This window comes from Leptodactylus fuscus, chromosome 5 (assembly GCF_031893055.1).
Source record: "Leptodactylus fuscus isolate aLepFus1 chromosome 5, aLepFus1.hap2, whole genome shotgun sequence".
Lineage (NCBI taxonomy): Eukaryota > Metazoa > Chordata > Amphibia > Anura > Leptodactylidae > Leptodactylus > Leptodactylus fuscus.
Window position 1 is genome coordinate 18,394,830 of NC_134269.1, and position 20,332 is coordinate 18,415,161.

Here is a 20,332-nt window from a genome sequence, read left to right on the forward strand (position 1 = left end):
CGTTTTTTTTTTTATTTTTTATTATTTGACCCTAACCTGCTCCAAACTGTAGGGGAATAGTCCAATGTCTCTATAGCTGTAGATCCCCCTCCTCCCTCCCGCTCTATAGTCTAACCCTCCTGCCCTGCCCGATGCTGACGTGGGACCAGCTCCTCCAGTACAGCCCTAACCCCCCCCACCCTACAAGGGTTAACATCCTAAGACAACTTCCCCCCTCATGCTCAGTTACTAGAAAATAAAAAACAAAATAAAGGTCTCCGAGGGCGGGAGGGTGGCGTAGTGTTCACATCCTCCTGTTCTCCGCTGAGGCGTCTTGGGAGTCGGGTGGAAGGAGTCTGGAATGGAGGGATGTCACTGACCCAGGACACTGTTCCCTGAAACCCCGCTAAAGACTGGATGTGTGGGGTGTAGGACACCAATCTCCCCAATGACCTCATGGACCTAACAGGAACCTGCGGGGAGAAGGAAAGACCACCGAATAATCAGCAGGTCACAGCAAAGACCCCCTACCCTGCAGCAGCCCTCCTGATTCTTAGCTCTCCCTGCTCAGTCTTACTTCCCCCTCCTTCCATTCTTACCCCCCCCCCCCTTACTACCTCACCCTCCAGAAGCCCCCTCCTCTCATTCTTACCCTCCTCTTACTGCCTCACCCTCCAGCAGCCCCCTCCTCTCATTATTAACCCCCCTCTTACTACCTCACCCTCCAGCAGCCCCCTCCTCTCACTCTTACCCCCCTCTTACTACCTCACCCTCCAGCAGCCCCCTCCTCTCATTCTTACCCCCCTCTCACTACCTCACCCCCCAGCAGCCCCCTCCTCTCATTCTTACCCCCCTCTCACTACCTCACCCTCCAGCAGCCCCCCTCCTCTCATTCTTACCCCCCTCTCACTACCTCACCCTCCAGCAGCCCCCCTCCTCTCATTCTTACCCCCCTTTTTATTACCTACCCCTCCAGCAGCCCCCCCCCCCCCCCTCAATCTTACTTGCCCCTGCAGCAACTACTCCTTTGACGCTCCCCCCTCCCCCCCACAGCAGCCCCCTCCTCTCACACTTACCTCCCACGCTGGGTATGTGTAGATTTGCCCACGATCACATTACACCCCATAGAACGCAGCCAGTCGCTCCTTCAGCAAAGGAGGAAACTGCTCAGAAAACTGATTCCAATTCTCCTCCCCGACCTGTTCCTTAAAACCATGCAAGATCTGCAAAGAAAACAAGAAGCGAAGGGTCAGATACAGAGTCGGGGGTGCCCATGACCACATTCACAGGATCAGACTGTTCTCTTCTAGAGCCTGCCATACACTTTAGATAGCCATCACCCGATGCGGCCAATCAGCGTACAGCTACAAACATGCACACTTGGCGGGACGAGAACAAAAAAGAAAAATTGGGCAGTTGAAATCCCATTCCCTAATCCTTATATATCCATTGCTGCCTATTTCACATCTGTGTTCGGGTTTCCATGCGGGAAGTCTGCTGAACGGAAACCTATACGCATAAAAAGCTGTTATTTGGGGCCACACGGTGGCTCAGTGGTTAGCACTGCAGCCTTGCAGCGCTGGAGTCCTGGTGTTCAAATCCCGCCAAGGGCAAAAAACCATCTGCGAGGAGTTTGTATGTTCTCCCCGTGTTTGCATGGATTTCCATCCCATATTCCAAAAAAGACATACTGATAGGGAAAAATGTACATTGTGAGCTCTATGTAGGGCTCACAATCTACATTTAAAAAAAAAAAAAAAAAAAGCTGTTATTTGGTAAACCCCTGGACTCTATGGACTATAATGGGGTCTGTGTGGAGTCCGCACAAAACAACACGGACCGCATTATAATCTATAGGGTTCGTGGGTTTCCTTAGATAACTGCTTTTTGATGCGTATAGATTTCTGTTTCGGGGGTCCCCAAGCAGACCTCCCGCATAGAAACCTGAATGCAGATGTGACCCAACCTAACCACCAGAGGTCCCCATACACATTAGATGGTGAGCTGTTTAATATTGGCACGCTCAACCCAAACCCACCTAATGCACATGGTCAGTTTTGGGATGGGTCCATGGTCCCATAACAGATCACACTCCAGTCCATTGAAGAGACATGATGGGAGCCAGTATTCCCAGTACAGGGACCATATACGCATTTCCCATAGGGTAGTAGTCAGGGAACGATAGAAAACAGACTGACCTTATAGAACATGTCTCTCAGATCGTCTTTGGGGCTCACCCAGGAGGCCACAGCATCACAGAAAAAGATGAAATCCTGAAAGAACGAATAAAAAGACATGAACGTGGACACCTAGTAACACGTACAGTGGGAAGAGATCTGCCCCCATGCTCTAACTACCTGCACTACTCCTCCAGGATTCACTCCGATCATTATGCAGATCCCTCTGAAGGCGGAGTCCTTCTCCTCATTGTCTCTGATATTACGCAGTGATGTACACCTGTCATATGGAGGGAGCGGTGAAGGGAAAACCCAAATACACAAGAAATACACATCTGGATGGGAAATCGGGGTCAGCAACTCACCAGGGCCTGATAAACTGCTGCAGCATGGGGGCGACCTCCTGGGGACATACACAGCCCAGGCGTCCAATAGTGATGGCTAGGAGAGGGTGGGAGATAGGCATTACATTATTACATGCTTTACTACACAGACAAACGCCATGTCTTATTAACTCTTTACAGGTCAGCCTCATTTTTAAAGGGGCAGACACCACATATAAGTAAGCTGTCCTATTACGTACGTCACAGTGATGTTAGGGAGAAAATAAAGGATCCCCTACAGATCCCTGACAGTATAGGGGATCACAGTCATGTTAGGGGATCCTTTATTTTCTCCCTACAGATCCCTGACCGTATAAGACACTCAGAAGCCAGCCAATAGAAAACTAAGAACAGGAAGCCGCCATATAAAACCAACCTGTGTTCTCAAGGAGCGTCTTGGGTGTGTTTGGCCGGTTGATAATTTCTACCAGGTTATTCAAGACCATTGGGACGTATGGCTGCATTTCTGCCCCTAATGGAAAGAAGGAAGGGGTATTAGACAATGCAGGCAGGGTCAAGGCATATGGGTAAGGATGGATCCTGCACGCTGCACTATATACAGATAGCTGTATACCTCCATACACAGTGCAGTCACACTCACCCATCTGCATGCAGATCTCCCCAATGGCCCAGGTGGCATTGTTACAGACAGAGATGAACTCCGGGTTTAAGTTGGTGCCGAGAATGGGCATGAACTCCGCTGTAGAGAGAAGAACAGGAAGGACGTATTACAGGAATGAGCATGACTAGGTTGTGGCAGACGTTCTATATATGTATATACCTTATTGGTGACCTATGTATGATCCTCCATTATCATTGGAGCTTTATCCTTCTTATTGACAGCTGATCGGGCACTCTCTATATTGTATATTGAGACTTACCTGATGTAATTGTGCCATTTCTGCATATTGATTGACAGCTGACTTACATTCTGTACTACTACATATCTGACTGAGGGGTGATGATCCATTATTCACAGTTCATGCTGACACTCATCCTATCACAAGGGGATATCCCTCTCGCGCTACTGACACTTCATATTAAGGTATACATGAAATTTCTGGGGTTTTATTCCCCCCTGTCTATTCGAATTAAGTTCCTCAAATAGGATTGTCATGTATTTTTGAACTTAACCACTGTAATCGCGTAACACAACGCCGACCCATCCACTGTCCCCCGGGTCAGCCATATTAAGCAGTCCTATAGAGATGACCAGCGTAACCTGCATCTCCATCATTTCATGATCAGTGGGGGTCCGAGCAGTCTGACTCCCACCAGACAATTATCAATAAAGGGTTACACAGCACATTCACTTGCACAGGGTCATAGATATCATACAGTGTAGTACAGAGGTGTCACTTACAGATACAAGGCTTGACATGCAGGAAACAAGCCTTTGTCAGGTCACCCAGGAGAGCGAAGGAGCTCTGCCGAACCTCGGGCATGATGTCCTAAGAAAGAAGAAGAAGAAGCCTCAGAGAAAGCTCAGACCATCAAAGTGCTCAACCCGGAGCAAGAACAAAACCCTCACCTGCATACACTGGAACAGAAGGGTCATTATGTTGCTTCTGGCCACTAACTGCTCCACATGGCCACCGAGCCCCTCTGCCAGCCCACTGAGAAGATCCAAGGCCACGATCATGAAATCTTTATCAGGAGCTTCATACTGGTCCGGATGTTGACTGTACATCTGCCGGATATAGAAAGACGTCAGGCCTATATAGCCAGGCACAGGAGATGGTCAGACCTATATACCAGGCCAAGAAAGTGGTGCAGCCTATAAGCCAGGTATAAGTGAAGGCGCTTATACACTACTCCCTAATAAGATGCAGTTCCCAAAATCACTTTTGGGTGAGACTTATTTGGGACCTCCCACTACTATACTTGACCCCATTTGAGAAATAAATCCTTGTATTCTGCTCCTAAAGCAAAAGGCCGGTGACCGGTGTCACCTTAGACTTTTGACTTTGACCCCCAGAAGGAAAGAAGAGGAACATGTCATGACCTACGTGTGCTCAGCATAACTTCACATAGACATAACTCATTTACACATATACCCACCATGGCTTGAGCGAGAGTCTTCTGCACCAATGTGACACAGCGCTGATACACGGGCTCGCAGTAAGGAAGGAACCCGCTCTGCAGGGCGGTTGCGATGGAGGACAAGCACTAGAAGAAAACACCAGGTTACACACAGACAACCATCACCTAACCACCAGACAGCTCAGTACCTCAGGGGTCAGCCAGTATGAATACAAAATACCAACACGTAGCATTCAGATTTCTGGTTCTACATCACACCCTTCAAACTGCAACACCCCCCTCCAGAAAGATCCAGTGGAACAATCCTCACCTCCAAAAGCGGGAAAAGGTCCTTGTCCTCATCCTTCAGCTCGTTCCACTTCTGGATGAGAGGGGGCATCAGTTTTTGAATGTACTCCTGAGGACAGAGACAGAGTATAGACATTACTTATAGGATTTGCCTTGCAGGTATATACAGTGTAGTATCAGGAGCGGGCTCTGGATCAGACAGTATGAATACCGAGACATCATATGTATATCACGTAGCACATGTCTACATCACCTCCAGAGACACTAGCCCCTTTATTGCCAGCTTCAACTTTTTGTCCCCAGTACCAGCGAATCAGGTCACTCACCGGTTGGTTTAAATGGTGCCCCACTGAGTCCGCCAGCGTCCCTATGGCATCGTAGAGTATGAGGAGATTCTTGTGCTGGTATTTTCCAAAGGCAAAAACCAAAGTGTCCAAGATAAAACTTAAATAAGGTACAAGCTCCGTGCAGGCTTCTTCCTCCAGGGTCGCAAATGCACTGTAGGACAGAGATGGGACATCCGTAACAACATGCGGATTCTGCAGAGGATTCACAACCCAATCTGCAGCAGAAAAATTCTGCTTCATCTGAACATGCTTATCCTCCAGTCCCAGCCAAAGCTGCAGAGTTCAGTCCATACCCTGGAAACATTTGGCCTGCTCTGCCTGGCTATGGCTGTGCTGTAATGTACATTTTATGCAGGGGTAGGGACCGTACGGCTCTCCAGCTGTTGCAAAACTACAACTCCCAGCATGCATACTTGCTCTGCTGTTCTTGGAACTCCCATGGAAGTGAATGGAGCATGCTGGGAGTTGTAGTTTCACAGCAGCTGGAGAGCCGAAGGTTCCCTACCCCTGATTTAAAGGGATTTCCAGCCCCAAGTCTTTGTACTGACAACATAGGTCACCAGTATGTGATCTGTGGAAGGTGGGATGCTGGAAGCTGCCAGTGGACGTCAGAGTTACTCCGACTCCAGTAATAGGAGCGGCAGAATAATAGCCAACAACTGATCCTATTACTGCGTGGCACATGCTGACCACCCACTAGCAGCACCAGAGGCTGCTGAAACGACTGGTCTGTGTAGGGTTCAGGGTTCAGACCACCAGAGACCAGACTCATCTTGTGTATAGATCAATATGAAACCCCTTAAATAGCGCCTCTCTCTTTCAGCCACATAGATACCTGCATGCGGCTTCCTGCACTCGCTTGTTGCTGTCCAGGATTCGTTTCAGTAGCTCAGTCATGAGGGGCTTCAGGTAGAGGTCAGGGGGTTGGCTGACCACCCAATGGGCATATCGGCTCAGGGTCCAGCAGGCGATGGAGCGGACCAAAGCCTTCTTATCAGACAGGCACTGGATGAGGTGAGGAATCAGCTCTGGCAAGTAGGGAACCATGCCCTGCATACAGCCTGCACACGACAAGAACAGGAACTCAGTATTCTAAATTGGGACCTTGGGACCAAACACCGGAGACAGAGATATTACCTTCAGCGATGGCTCCGAGCACCAGAATACCAGACTCTTTAATGACCCATTCTGGGTGGAACAGCAGACCCTTGAGGAGGGGGAGCAGGTGAGGGAGCAGCTCTTCACGGAATACATTGGCGAGGACGTCGAGGGCGGCAGCCGAACACTTCCCTGTAAGAATTTAACATCCTGTCACTTTATACTTCACATCAGAGACGCCGCACCCTGGACCCCAGGACTCCGATCAGACAGTATGAATACAGGAGACCCTCAGTGTAAGTCAGGGGGTGGTATCTGCATCACTTCAGGAGGTCCCTAATAAAGACTAGAATGCGCTATGAGGGAGCAGAACATACTCAGATTCCAGTCAGACAATGTGTCGTCGTCATCATCTTCATCGTCGGCATCGTCCTCTCCTTCTGCTCGCTCTTCTTCGTGTTGCAGGGTGACAGTGCGGGACTTGTGGAACCGCGGCTTAATGTCCTGCTCGCTGTCTGGGACAGTCTCATCCTCCTCCACATCCCCCTGAGGAGCAAGAAAAGTTTATGACGGCATGTCTTTAATATTTGCTTAAGAGACGTATTACCATCCCCAAGACATACCAAAGCATTCTGATAGGTGGGGATCCTCCCAAAAACCTACGTAATACGATTTTTTTTCCGGAGACTCAAAGCTCAGGGAGTGTTATGGAGTAGGGGAGTTAGTGGACGCCATACAGGCGCTCATCCTCAGGAAGACAATTTACCTGCAACTATATTTTTGCCGTGTGGGAGGAAACACATGCAAACATGAGAGAACAAACAAACTCCTTGCAAATTTAGGTCCTTGGTTCGATTCGAATCCAGGACCCCAGTGCTGCAAGCCTGGGCCAATGATGCTGGGAACGAAAAGGTAAGGTCTCTTTAGGCAGCCACACTGCACAAGCTGACATCTAAGGAGCTGCAAAATACAACTCGCCCTATAGCATAATGCAGATCCTGGCAGCCGGACGTCCACCAATGAGGAAGCGAACAGGCCAACCAAATTTATGATGGCCCTCTGAACTGCACGTTTATGACGTTTCTGTTAACAATCTGCATAAATCCAAGCATGACTTTGCAAGTGTTAATTCTCCTTTGTTAAATAATATTCTTCTCCATTCATGACTAAAGCAAAGTTCTCTATCCTGCAGGTCTCCTGTATCAGGAGAGAGAAGTGCATTGTGGGAAACGGTTTAAATTGCAGTCAACCAGAAGAATGAGAATTGGGAATATTGGTTGACAGTAAACTTAGCGACCAATGCCAGGCGGCTGCCACCAGGCCATATACAATCATGGTCTGCAACAGGAGAGGAGCAAATGCTCACGACAAGGACAAGGTTTTGCTATAGAAATCACTGATCAACAATTTTGGGCATCCGTACATAGGAAAGACATAGCTGAAATGGAGCGAGTGCAAAGGAGGCGGCCAAGGGAACTAAAGGGATGGGCGGATTACAATATAAACACACTGAGGGGCGACCTAATAATGTACAAATATATGAATGGACGGCACCGAGATCTTTCCTTATTGTAAGATCAGTGAGATATAAGATCACAAAGCAATTTCTCCTTTAAAGGTGTTAGCCAGGATTTTCTCTTCTCATGGTCTATCCTTAGGCCATAAGTATCTGATTGGCGGGGCGTCCATACAGAATTTAGCCGAGAACAGTTGGTTCTGTGTCCTGTATGTTAGCCGGATGCCATCATTGCAGACGGTGGTCAGAGGTTAGTGCTACCGACCCCATGGCACTGGTTTCATTGCAGTAGGATTATAGGATAGATCCATGTAAGTGACAATTTCCAAGAAACAGAAGTATACACTCCCTTACCTTCAGGAGGATGATGTCTATCTCATTGTACTTCATACCATTCACAAGGATGGGAATCAGCCTGCAAGAGAAAACCGCAGATTTCTAGCCCTGTCATCGGCACAATAATGCAGTCACAGTTCCACACCACCATGCAGGACACACAATGCAGCAAGGAGGGTGCTGAGAATCACAATGGAGTTATTACTGGACACGACCACCAACACTTCCTTCTTTTGGAACTATCAGTTTCCATAAACAGGGATACAATATCCTCACCCTACCAGGGCTGTCTTCCCGAATACCCATCACCTTTCTACTAAAGGGATTTGTAATTCTAAACCTGCAGCAAAGTGTCAGCTCTGCAGGCCAGTCGCCCTCTGACCCCCGGAGTACAGTCCGGTACTCACTGCAGCAGGTGATTGGACAAGGCGTCTTTGCAGATGGGTTGATCAGCCAGCGTCAACCAGAACTCGCAGGCTTCCAGCGCCACATTTTCGTCACTGTCTTGCGTCCTCTGCAGCATGTACTGGAGGAGAAGAGAGGACACAATTCAGGGTTGGGGGGGGGGGGGGGCAGCTCTAACCCAACATGAACGAGGAGAAGAGACCTGACATACCTGGATAATGCTGTGCATATGAGGAAGCAGCCGGTCTATCCGCACCTCCAGTAACATGACCAGTGCCCGACACACATTCTTGCGAACCTCGGGGTCTTCATCCACCGCCAGTGCAAAGAGGTGCTGAGGGATGCAGGGGATTCATTATTCTCACATTCCCACCAATGTAATGGCACCTCTAACCAGGCAGGACTTTGATGTCTACATACCTCAATGAAAGTATCAATGTTATCCATGAGTGCCTGGGCCCGGTCTGTAATAAACTGGTTTACGCAGGCGATGGCGTGAGACCTGATTTTGGGGCTGCAGTGCTTGAAGAACTGGAGAAATTTAGGGATCATGATGTTCAGCGGCCTGTTCAGAGCATCGCTGTCCAAGAGCTCAGATGAATCCTCACAGATTTTTTGCAGAGCACCAAAGGCTCCCTTGAAAACATATAAAAAAATTAGAAGAGTGGAGGAGTGACCACAAGGACAGGCCATCCATGGTGACCACGAGAGGCCGCTTACCTCGCACGTGTTGTAGTCCTCTGAGTTCAGCAGGTTGCAGAGCTGAGGTAGAAGTTCTGGCCAGGTCTGCAGCTCCCCCTTTGATGCTATGGTTGTGATGAGGATCCCTGGAGAGAACACACGTCATATAGAACATACAGAGTAAGGCTGGAGTCAATGTAGAACAGGGGTAGAGGCAATAGTCCAAAGTGTGCACCGTCACAAAAGAGAGGCGCGACCTGTCCAGGGACTTGTGAATTAACCAAGAGTAGAGACGGGCAAACCAATCCATAAAGAGCTGGAGCCAACCCCAACCCAAAACTATGGGGTCCATCATCTCCAAACTGAAATGATTATACTCTGGGGTCCACCCAAAACGAATAATAATTTCACTTCTGGTCCTAACCACACAAAACAAAGCTTCATAGTTTTGCCCCATCTCTACCCAAAAGTAGTGGATAGCTTATAGACATACACAGCGCCTCCAGTGGCTACTGACAGGAATCTCTAGTGTAGACTAGAATGGCGTCTCAATCTGTGCGTCTCCCTAGATCAGACAGTATGAATACAAGAGCCCTCATGGCACATCAGGTATACAAGATCTGCATCATATCCGGGAGAGACAGTGACAAGAGGAGCAGCAGAGGCCCGGACTCACCAATGGTGGCTCTGATGAGGGACGACGAGTCTCCGATGCTGTTCAGACATTCCTGCTTTATGAACTCAGACACGGGCTGAGGGAAGTTCTGGTAATGGGCCTTTACATTGTTCTTCAAGATCAGACCACTCAGGGAGCGCGTGGGCTCATCTGCAACACACAGACAGGTTATTATATGGGAGGGAATGATCAGAAAACATGGTGTGGGCCAATGGATTAAAGCTACACATGACCTGGCTGATTATGGATGTTATGTGCCATCTTGTGTCCATATGTATACTGCACATCAAAATAGAAATACCATCATCATGGGGCCTACAGTAGACAACCAGCCCTTGCCCACTATGGGGCCTACAGTGGACAACCAGCCCATACCCACTATGGGGCCTACAGTAGACAGCCAGCCCTTGCCCACTATGTGGCCTACACTAGACAGCCAGCCCTTAGCCACTATGGGGCCTACAGTAGACAGCCAGCCCTTGCCCACTATGTGGCCTACACTAGACAGCCAGCCCTTAGCCACTATGGGGCCTACAGTAGACAGCCAGCCCTTGCCCACTATGGGGCCTACAGTGGATAGCAAGCCCACAGACAATCATGTGACCCATAGAGGATACCCAGCCCATTATACCAGGCCCGCCATATACCCAGCATACCTTCTGACTTGAGCCGTGTCAGCACAAAGATCAGATAGTTGTTGAAGTCCGGATACTGGTTCAGCTGCTTCAGTTTCTGAGAGATAGTTCAGGACAAAACTGGTAGCGGCCGACCACGTGCTGTGACATCCAGACTACAGCCATAGGCCCCCTCCCATTATACCGCCACTTTCTGCTCATCTTACATGACGTCACAGGCCTCACTAACCTAATATACCACACGGTAAGAGGAGCGCAGTAACAGCAGCCTCAGCTTCAGGCACACACATCTACTTATACTGCGATGCCAATGTCGTACTTACTACGGATACAACAGGGTGCTGCACCCATCACATGTCGCCTGTATAATAGGAGGAATATACAAAAATAAAACAGCCATACAACACCATATCCTGCCCAGACACCTGTAGGTACAAGAGCAAGTAACTTCCCCATCACCAACATTAGATGACAAGGTGTAAAGGATACGTCCTGGACAACTCTCTGGGTGGCCGTGTCTGGTGACTGGGAATCCTTTAAGAGCTGCAGGACTTGCTGTAACCCTTCCTCATCCGGGCGCCAGTCCATCTTCACAACCACTAGCTGAAACAGGTCAATACAGAGAAGAAACAGGATCAATATTAACAGGATATGTGTGCAGTACCTCATCGCTGCCAGCTGGGGACAGTGTTGTACTAGGAATGGAAGTTTCATGTGATTGATACAGATGGATGGAATAGAGATAGATAGATAGATAGATAGATAGATAGATAGATAGATAGATAGATAGATAGATAGATAGATAGGAGATAGATAGATAGGAGATAGATAGATAGGAGATAGATAGATAGGAGATAGATAGATAGGAGATAGATAGATAGATAGATAGATAGGAGATAGATAGAGAGATAGATAGAGAGATAGATAGATGACCATCTCCTGAAACACTCTGTTCTGCTGGGAGACCCTAGTGCCCATCTCCATATTACACTACAAATGTGGCACAATGCAGACCCACACAAGAGGTCGGATCACTGCCCCCCTGAATTATACATATCCCTCCTGAAATACCTTGTGCTACTTGGGGGTTCTTCCCACACTTTCTGGTCATAAATCAATCTTTCCTGTGGACAGGACATCAGTATCAGGGTGATCTGTGGGGGGCAGAGGCCTAACTTATCTGCTGGGCCCCTAACATTTACAATAGTGGTATACTTAAAGGGGACCCCTTACAGTAAAGAGGTTCATGGCGAGCACTACTGTAGCACCCCCTATAGCTGCACCCCTGTGGGTGGGGGTCTTATACCTGGACCCAGCACAGATCACATACTGGGATACCCTCTACCACACGTGAAATTTAGTGGCCGGGGTCAGCCTAACCCTTGGTGTGGAGATTGTACAACATGATATTTCGGTGATATAGTCAGCCCCCTCCCCTCCTCTGTAGGACCCCAGATCAGACAGTATGAATACTGAGACCTTCATGGTGTTCAGGATACAAGTCTGCATCATCTCCGGGTCTCACACCCCCAAATTAGCCCATCATCTCCAAGTAACCAATGTAGATCCAAGACCCTCTTTATCTACAGAGTGTGGCCCTGGTATGTCCTGACTGCAAGTAGATCCCACAATCCCAACCAGATTCAGAAGCTTCTCACAGGTCCTCTAGATCCCAGAACAATAGATCCCGATAATCCCCTCCCCCAACACGGATATGGTTACATGCCTTACTATAAATTCAAGAACAACCTTGGATGTTGCCCCCACCCCCAGCACTCTGAGAAGATCGCTCATCTACCCATCAACATCCTCGGAAGAACCCTGATCCCTTCTCCAAAAGTCATCTCAGAAGTTTGCAGATCCCAAACCCGCACTCTGGCAACAGATCCTAGATCTGGTGGGGTCCAGCACCCGCACCAGTCAGCTGATCTGGCTACCTCCAAGCACCAGGAGCCCCTCTGCTCTTATTCACCTACCCGTGGGGGTCACCACTCTATGCTGGACTTATGTGAACAGAGGCAGAGCCGCCTCCAGATCAATACGGGGTCCGGCTGTGCTGAAATGTGCACCCCCCACTCTAATCATTACAATGGGGCCAAGGGGGACAGGGGGTAACTCGAGATCAGAGGACCCCAATAATGGACATTATACAGGTGAAGGAATATCGATAGGGGGAGTAACCCTTATGATCAGTGGGGTCTGAGCTCTAGTATATAGATACCCCCCACCCCAGTCACCTAGACAGGGGGCAGCTAGTGAGAGCTTACAGTAAATGGCTCTGGATCTGCCACTTCATTCACAGGATCAGTGGGGGCCAAGAGCTCAGACTCAGACCACAACAACCCCATAGGAGCCCCACAGAGCGCAACAACCGCATAGGAGCCCCACAGAGCGCAACAACCCCATAGGAGCCCCACAGAGCGCAACAACCCCATAGGAGCCCCACAGAGCGCAACAACCGCATAGGAGCCCCACAGAGCGCAACAACCCCATAGGAGCCCCACAGCCCCATAGGAACCCAACAGAGCGCAACAACTCCATAGGAGCCCCACAGAGCGCAACAACCCCATAGGAGCCCCACAGAGCGCAACAACCCCATAGGAGCCCCACAGCCCCATAGGAGCCCCACAGAGCGCAACAACTCCATAGGAGCCCCACAGAGCGCAACAACCCCATAGGAGCCCCACAGAGCGCAACAACCCCATAGGAGCCCCACAGCCCCATAGGAGCCCCACAGAGCGCAACAACCCCATAGGATCCCCGCAGAGCGCAACAACCCCATAGGATCCCCGCAGAGCGCAACAACCCCATAGGATCCCCACAGAGCGCAACAACCCCATAGGAGCCCCACAGAGCGCAACAACCCCATAGGATCCCCGCAGAGCGCAACAACCCCATAGGAGCCCCACAGAGCGCAACAACCCCATAGGAGCCCCACAGAGCGCAACAACCCCATAGGAGCCCCACAGAGCGCAACAACCCCATAGGAGCCCCACAGAGCGCAACAACCCCATAGGATCCCCACAGAGCGCAACAACCCCATAGGATCCCCACAGAGCGCAACAACCCCATAGGATCCCCGCAGAGCGCAACAACCCCATAGGAGCCCCACAGAGCGCAACAACCCCATAGGATCCCCACAGAGCGCAACAACCCCATAGGATCCCCACAGAGCGCAACAACCCCATAGGATCCCCACAGAGCGCAACAACCCCATAGGATCCCCACAGAGCGCAACAACCCCATAGGATCCCCGCAGAGCGCAACAACCCCATAGGATCCCCACAGAGCGCAACAACCCCATAGGAGCCCCACAGAGCGCAACAACCCCATAGGAGCCCCACAGAGCGCAACAACCCCATAGGATCCCCGCAGAGCGCAACAACCCCATAGGAGCCCCACAGAGCGCAACAACCCCATAGGAGCCCCACAGAGCGCAACAACCCCATAGGATCCCCACAGAGCGCAACAACCCCATAGGATCCCCACAGAGCGCAACAACCCCATAGGAGCCCCACAGAGCGCAACAACCCCATAGGAGCCCCACAGAGCGCAACAACCCCATAGGAGCCCCACAGAGCGCAACAACCCCATAGGAGCCCCACAGAGCGCAACAACCCCATAGGAGCCCCACAGAGCGCAACAACCCCATAGGATCCCCACAGAGCACAACAACCCCATAGGATCCCCACAGAGCACAACAACCCCATAGGAGCCCCACAGAGCGCAACAACCCCATAGGAGCCCCACAGAGCGCAACAACCCCATAGGAGCCCCACAGAGCGCAACAACCCCATAGGAGCCCCACAGAGCACAACAACCCCATAGGATCCCCACAGAGCACAACAACCCCATAGGAGCCCCACAGAGCGCAACAACCCCATAGGATCCCCACAGACCACAATAGCCCCATAGGATCCCCACAGACCACAATAGCCCCATAGGTCCCCCACGGACCCCTTTGCACCCCAGTTCTGAGAGTCACCCTGGTCTGTACACCTCTCTCCATTCATTCCAATAGTCGGAGCACGATGTTTCGGCCATCACCGGCAGCCCCTCTGTAGTGAGCGCTCCGTATGCGCTGCTTCATTCTAACCTGGGGTAACTGCAGTAACTCCCCCATCTATCACAGACTTACCCCTTATACCCCTTATATAAGCTATCCCTTAAAGAGATTGTCCAGTAGGATCAAAAAATAAACATGGCTGCCTTCTCGCGGGCACAGCGCCACCTCTGCCCAGAGGAAGTGTCAGGTACTGCAGTTTAGCTCCATTTCCTTCAATAAAAGGTAAACTGCAATACCAAAAAACAACTCCCGGACAGAGGTGGCGCTGTTTCCGGAAGGAGCCCGGCAGGGATCGTGGATGGATCCCCACATGTCCTGAGCCGGGCACAGCCTCCCCTCTACCCCAGGATTCTCCCCCCTCCCCGCCATTGGTAGATCCCTGCGGCCCCATCCCCCGCGGTCTTCCCGGTGATGCAGCACCGCAGCCCCCACACATCACACTGCCGGGCCGGCCGGCTGCCACCTGTAGCTAGCGCCTGCCTGCCCCTCACCCCGGCCCGGCTAGCAGAGCCTCCCCCCTCCTCCTGCCCCCGCCGTTACCTCCTTCCCTCCCCTCAATCCCCCCCGGGCTCCGGTACCGCTCACCTCGCAGGGATGGAGGAGACTCGCAGGCGGCGGAGACACAGAAAGAGAGAGAGCGCGGGCTGATGACGTCATTCGCACCCCTTCAACCGGCCAATAAGACGGTTCTCGGTAGGCGGAGCCAGATCCGGCATGACCCCTCCCGAGCGCCGTCCTAGTCTGGGATTTTCAAATTCCGCCATTCCCATTATGCCACACCACGTGACTAGTTGAGATCCAGCGACCGAAGGCGCCATTTTTGTTTCGGGCAACTGAATGTAGCTACAGAGAGACGTCTCAGTAACCAATAAAACAGCTGCTTTCATCTTCCAAAAAGCCTCAGATGGATGAGAGCAGGGATGTGATTGGTTGTCATGAGAAATTCCAACAAAATTACCTTATTTAATGGTATTTTATGCTTCTGCTCTCACTTCATGGATATTTCCTGTCCCTATAACTTTATTATAAATCTGTATCATTTATTCAAATAAAATAATAATGGCTTTGTGGGGTCTCACAAGTCACACGGCGTGCCCGAGATGTCTCATATTGTATGATCATCATTGCTTTATAACATCGGATTATCAAAATTGTGTCATAGAATAGGGCCGTGTTCACACACAACGCAGCTGCAGGGTCATTTTCACTGTAAGGCAATCTATGCAATTGCACCTGTGGATTTTCCAGTAGATTGGGTCATATTCAGTATATATCTACATGAAACATAAGTAAGTCCTCCGCACACTGATTATTCTGCAGGTTTTTTCTTTACTGCATGTGAATTAGGATTTGAAAAGACGTACAGTTTTATTCCTCGCTGCGGATTTGCAGTACAGAACCCACAGCCCTAATCCCAAGCAAATCTGCACATGGCCTTATTGTATAAAACCTTCTGGTGTAGGCGGCCTGGTCATCTAAAGCTGCGTGTAGGTTGTACAATCCACCGTAAATGGGCAAAACTTGGGGCTTTATAATCCTGTACAATTTTGTACAAATCAACAACTCAGGTCCATTTCTGTGACATCACTGTGTGTATTATCCTGTACTGTGACATCACTGTGTGTATTATCTCTGTACTGTGACATCACTGCGTGTATTATCCTGTACTGTGACATCACTGTGTATTATCCCTGTACTGTGACATCACTGTGTGTATTATCCCTGTACTGTGACATCACTGTGTGTATTATCTCTGTACTGTGACATCACTGCGTGTATTATCTCTGTACTGTGACATCACTGTGTATTATCCCTGTACTGTGACATCACTGTGTGTATTATCCCTGTACTGTGACATCACTGTGTGTATTATTTATGTACTGTGACATCACTGTGTGTATTATCCCTGTACTGTGACATCACTGTGTGTATTATCCCTGTACTGTGACATCACTGTGTGTATTATTTATGTACTGTGACATCACTGTGTGTATTATCCCTGTACTGTGACATCACTGTGTGTATTATCCCTGTACTGTGACATCACTGTGTGTATTATCCTGTACTGTGACATCACTGTGTGTATTATCCCTGTACTGTGACATCACTGTGTGTATTATCCTGTACTGTGACATCACTGTGTGTATTATCCAGTACTGTGACATCACTGTGTGTATTATCTCTGTACTGTGACATCACTGTGTGTATTATCCTGTACTGTGACATCACTGTGTGTATTATCCCTGTACTGTGACATCACTGTGTGTATTATCTCTGTACTGTGACATCACTGTGTGTATTATCCTGTACTGTGACATCACTGTGTGTATTATCTCTGTACTGTGACATCACTGTGTGTATTATCCCTGTACTGTGACATCACTGTGTGTATTATCTCTGTACTGTGACATCACTGTGTGTATTATCTCTGTACTGTGACATCACTATGTGTATTATCTCTGTACTGTGACATCACTGTGTGTATTATCTCTGTACTGTGACATCACTGTGTGTATTATCTCTGTACTGTGACATCACTGTGTGTATTATCTCTGTACTGTGACATCACTGTGTGTATTATCTCTGTACTGTGACATCACTGTGTGTATTATCTCTGTATTGTGACATCACTGTGTGTATTATCCCTGTACTGTGACATCACTGTGTGTATTATCCCTGTACTGTGACATCACTCTGTGTATTATCCTGTACTGTGACATCACTGTGTGTATTATCCCTGTACTGTGACATCACTGTGTGTATTATCTCTGTACTGTGACATCACTGTGTGTATTATCCTGTACTGTGACATCACTGTGTGTATTATCCCTGTACTGTGACATCACTGTGTGTATTATCCCTATACTGTGACATCACTGTGTGTATTATCCTGTACTGTGACATCACTGTGTGTATTATCCTGTACTGCGACATCACTGTGTGTATTATCCCTGTACTGTGACATCACTGTGTGTATTATCCCTGTACTATGACATCACTGTGTGTATTATCCCTGTACTGTGACATCACTGTGTGTATTATCCCTGTACTATGACATCACTGTATGTATTATCCCTGTACTATGACATCACTGTGCGTATCCCCCCCCCCATGTGTTCATCACATGACAGGACAGATTTACATCCCTTGGAAGTCTCCTAATAAGTGACAACAAGCAGAGATCTTGACGGTCTCGTAGATATCTCGTGTAACGTTTCATTACACAGAGGATACAGGTTTTTTTGCTGTAACTGGATTTGCCTGTTTGTGAATATTTTGGTCTCAAGCCCTTAAATCCTACAGAGTCAATGAAGAGGCTTCTGCGGTAACATCGTGTCTTGGTGCTGGATGGCATCTCTTAAGCTTTACAAATCTCTGGTGAAACAAGCTGCCATCGTCCCCCTGCGCCATCTGCTTCCCTTTCATTCTAATGCTGTGTGACAGATCTGACAGATGGACACAAGGGGTTACAGGCTTCTTTGTCTAATGATGAGACATTTCTCTAATTAAACGCCGTTCAACGCATCAGAAACATTACCCAAATGTGCGCAGAAGATGGGACATGCGGCTGGTGCCGGTGACTGACGTCCAAAACTGGGGCACCGCCGAAACACAAGTTACTGGATATGTGCGACATAGATGAATCAGTCCACTGAGGGAACAACACAGTCATTTTTATTTTATTCTGACTTAATTCATTATAATTATTATATTTTTAGTTGTTTTATTATATTATTATTATTATTATTGTATTTTTATTATACTATTTCATTATTATTACATTGATATTATTATTATTATTACTATTATGTTATCCACAGGGGCATCATTAAGTTAAATGCTAACCTGCACCAGCCATTCCCCTGTCCTCCTGATTGCTGGGGGACCAATCCCAGGTTCAAGTCTCCTAATAAAAAAGGTTAAGGAGTAAAGAGTTTATATATATATATATATATATATATATATATATATATATATATATATATATATATATATATATTATATATATAACACCTCCTGCTCTGCTCAAGGCCCGACGCCTAGAAGTTACGAGCCTGCGCTGCAAGAAGACATTGAAGATGACGCTGCAGACGAAGAAGAAGGTGGCGCTAGAGACAACTCTCTGGCAGCGGTGGGGACGCCCTCATTGCTGTTTGAGCGCTGGGGCCCGCCCCCATCACTGCGAGAGAACTCATTTGCATACCGGTAAAAAACGGTATTTCTAAGGAACGGCGCAGCGGAGACCACGTCTAAAGGTAAGAGAAGAATAGCCTTTCTAAAGGCTATTCTGACGTCTTATCCACAAAAAAAAAAAAAAGGTTTTAACCTTTTTGCTGCCAAGGGTCTCTGGAAATTTTGCACCACCAGTAGCCAGAGCAATTTTCACAGTTTTGAGATGGACAAATCAAACCTAAATTGCAACATTAAAAAAGCATCCAACCCCCCCCTCCCCATACCTATATATTTTCTTAAAGTAGACACCTGCAGCATTGTCTCAATGCCACTTGGTACTGTATACGAACAGGCACCTTCATGCAATTTTGATTTAAAGTGAATGTTTTATGAAAAAATGCAAAAAATGTATATTAGTTGTTAAAAGCGGAAACCAAACAAAAAATTATATGCACCAAACCTCCTAAAAATAAGAGTTCAACATGTGCAGAGTTCATACATATCACTATGGCCTGCACCCGCATGCAGGTGTCTTCAGAAAATTGCTAGAACTGGAAGGAACAAAAATCTGCTTTGAAGCTGGAAATGTTAAAAAAGTATCATCCTATAAAATGTAGGGATTACACACCATGAAAAGCAAGTGAACCCCTAAACCCTATATATTTTTTGAAAGTAGACAATCTGAAGATTACAAATGTCTTAATGGGTCATCGATAGCCACATCCACCTTCATGCAACTTTGTGACCAACACAAATAATTTTTTGAAAAAATACGCTAAAACACATATTTGCACCTAAAACTCATGTTCAATCTCACATTCATATACAAAATACTTTTAAAATAATAGCTTATGGTGTATACAATGTGTAAATATACTATATCTACCGCAAACATCAACTACAACAAGAGCTCGGACTCCCAAAAACACGAATACAGAAGACAAGAAGGATTTTGCTGTTGTTCACTAATATGTTAAAAAGCTATACTGCACCTACCAAACTGTGACTGTGATACCAAAATCTAACTTTTTTCAGAGTACACAGCATACAGTATATAAAAACACAATTTAATAGTTTATATATACAACCACCTTCATTCAACTTTGCCGCAAACAGAGATTGCTAGCAAAAATTGCACAAAAATTCAAATTTGCCACTAAAGTGCGGCTCAAGCAATCCCTTTCTGCAAACATAATGTACTGTCCATAAAACTGCAATATGTGAGGAGTTCATACATACCACACATGTATATATTTACAGGGGCGGGTGTTAAAGAATTGCCAAAATTGCAGAAATGCGCCATCCCATTTTGTGCATGCAAATTAAATAGGACTTTACATAAAAATGTTATTTTCCATCCCCCTATAATAATTTTAGCAATCTATACGTTCATCTCTGGTGATAATCATTATTACTATTATTTTAGCGTGTAACGGACATCACTAGAGACGTATTTTACTGTAGAAAGCTCAGGTATAGACAGGACAGGGATTGGGTGAAATGTAAACTTTATTTGCGACTTTATGTAT

The 20,332-nt window shown here is 47.8% G+C and overlaps 1 protein-coding gene and 2 non-coding genes across 3 annotated transcripts; all 3 read right to left on the reverse strand.

Annotated features, from left to right (window-relative positions):
- Positions 1–146: 146 nt before the first annotated feature.
- On the reverse strand, positions 147–15,294 carry TNPO2 (transportin 2). Its single transcript, XM_075272525.1, has 24 exons — positions 15,216–15,294; positions 11,054–11,167; positions 10,586–10,661; positions 9,930–10,079; positions 9,293–9,399; positions 8,993–9,208; positions 8,784–8,906; positions 8,575–8,693; positions 8,186–8,246; positions 6,693–6,861; positions 6,355–6,507; positions 6,053–6,278; positions 5,197–5,368; positions 4,893–4,979; positions 4,601–4,708; positions 4,071–4,229; positions 3,903–3,990; positions 3,141–3,239; positions 2,916–3,011; positions 2,522–2,597; positions 2,337–2,436; positions 2,178–2,252; positions 1,056–1,202; positions 147–452 (listed from the first exon to the last, which is right to left on the reverse strand). The coding sequence occupies exons 1-23, from the start codon at positions 15,285–15,287 to the stop codon at positions 1,095–1,097; spliced, it is 2,754 nt and encodes a 917-aa protein (XP_075128626.1). The 5' UTR covers positions 15,288–15,294; the 3' UTR covers positions 147–452; positions 1,056–1,094.
- LOC142205436 (small nucleolar RNA SNORD41) lies at positions 5,060–5,129 on the reverse strand. Its single transcript, XR_012716429.1, has one exon. It is a non-coding gene; the product is annotated as a small nucleolar RNA SNORD41 (small nucleolar RNA).
- LOC142205437 (small nucleolar RNA SNORD41) lies at positions 6,576–6,645 on the reverse strand. Its single transcript, XR_012716430.1, has one exon. It is a non-coding gene; the product is annotated as a small nucleolar RNA SNORD41 (small nucleolar RNA).
- Positions 15,295–20,332: the final 5,038 nt, after the last annotated feature.

Excerpts from the sequence above, each read along its gene's own strand:
- TNPO2 (XM_075272525.1), bottom strand. The coding sequence starts at position 15,287 with ATGACGTCATCAGCCCGCGCTCTCTCTCTTTCTGTGTCTCCGCCGCCT. Across the intron at positions 11,168-15,215 it reads GTCTCCTCCATCCCTGCGAG|CTAGTGGTTGTGAAGATGGA; the intron begins GTGAGCGGTACC and ends GACCTGTTTCAG. Across the intron at positions 4,980-5,196 it reads GGCACCATTTAAACCAACCG|GAGTACATTCAAAAACTGAT; the intron begins GTGAGTGACCTG and ends CTCTGTCCTCAG.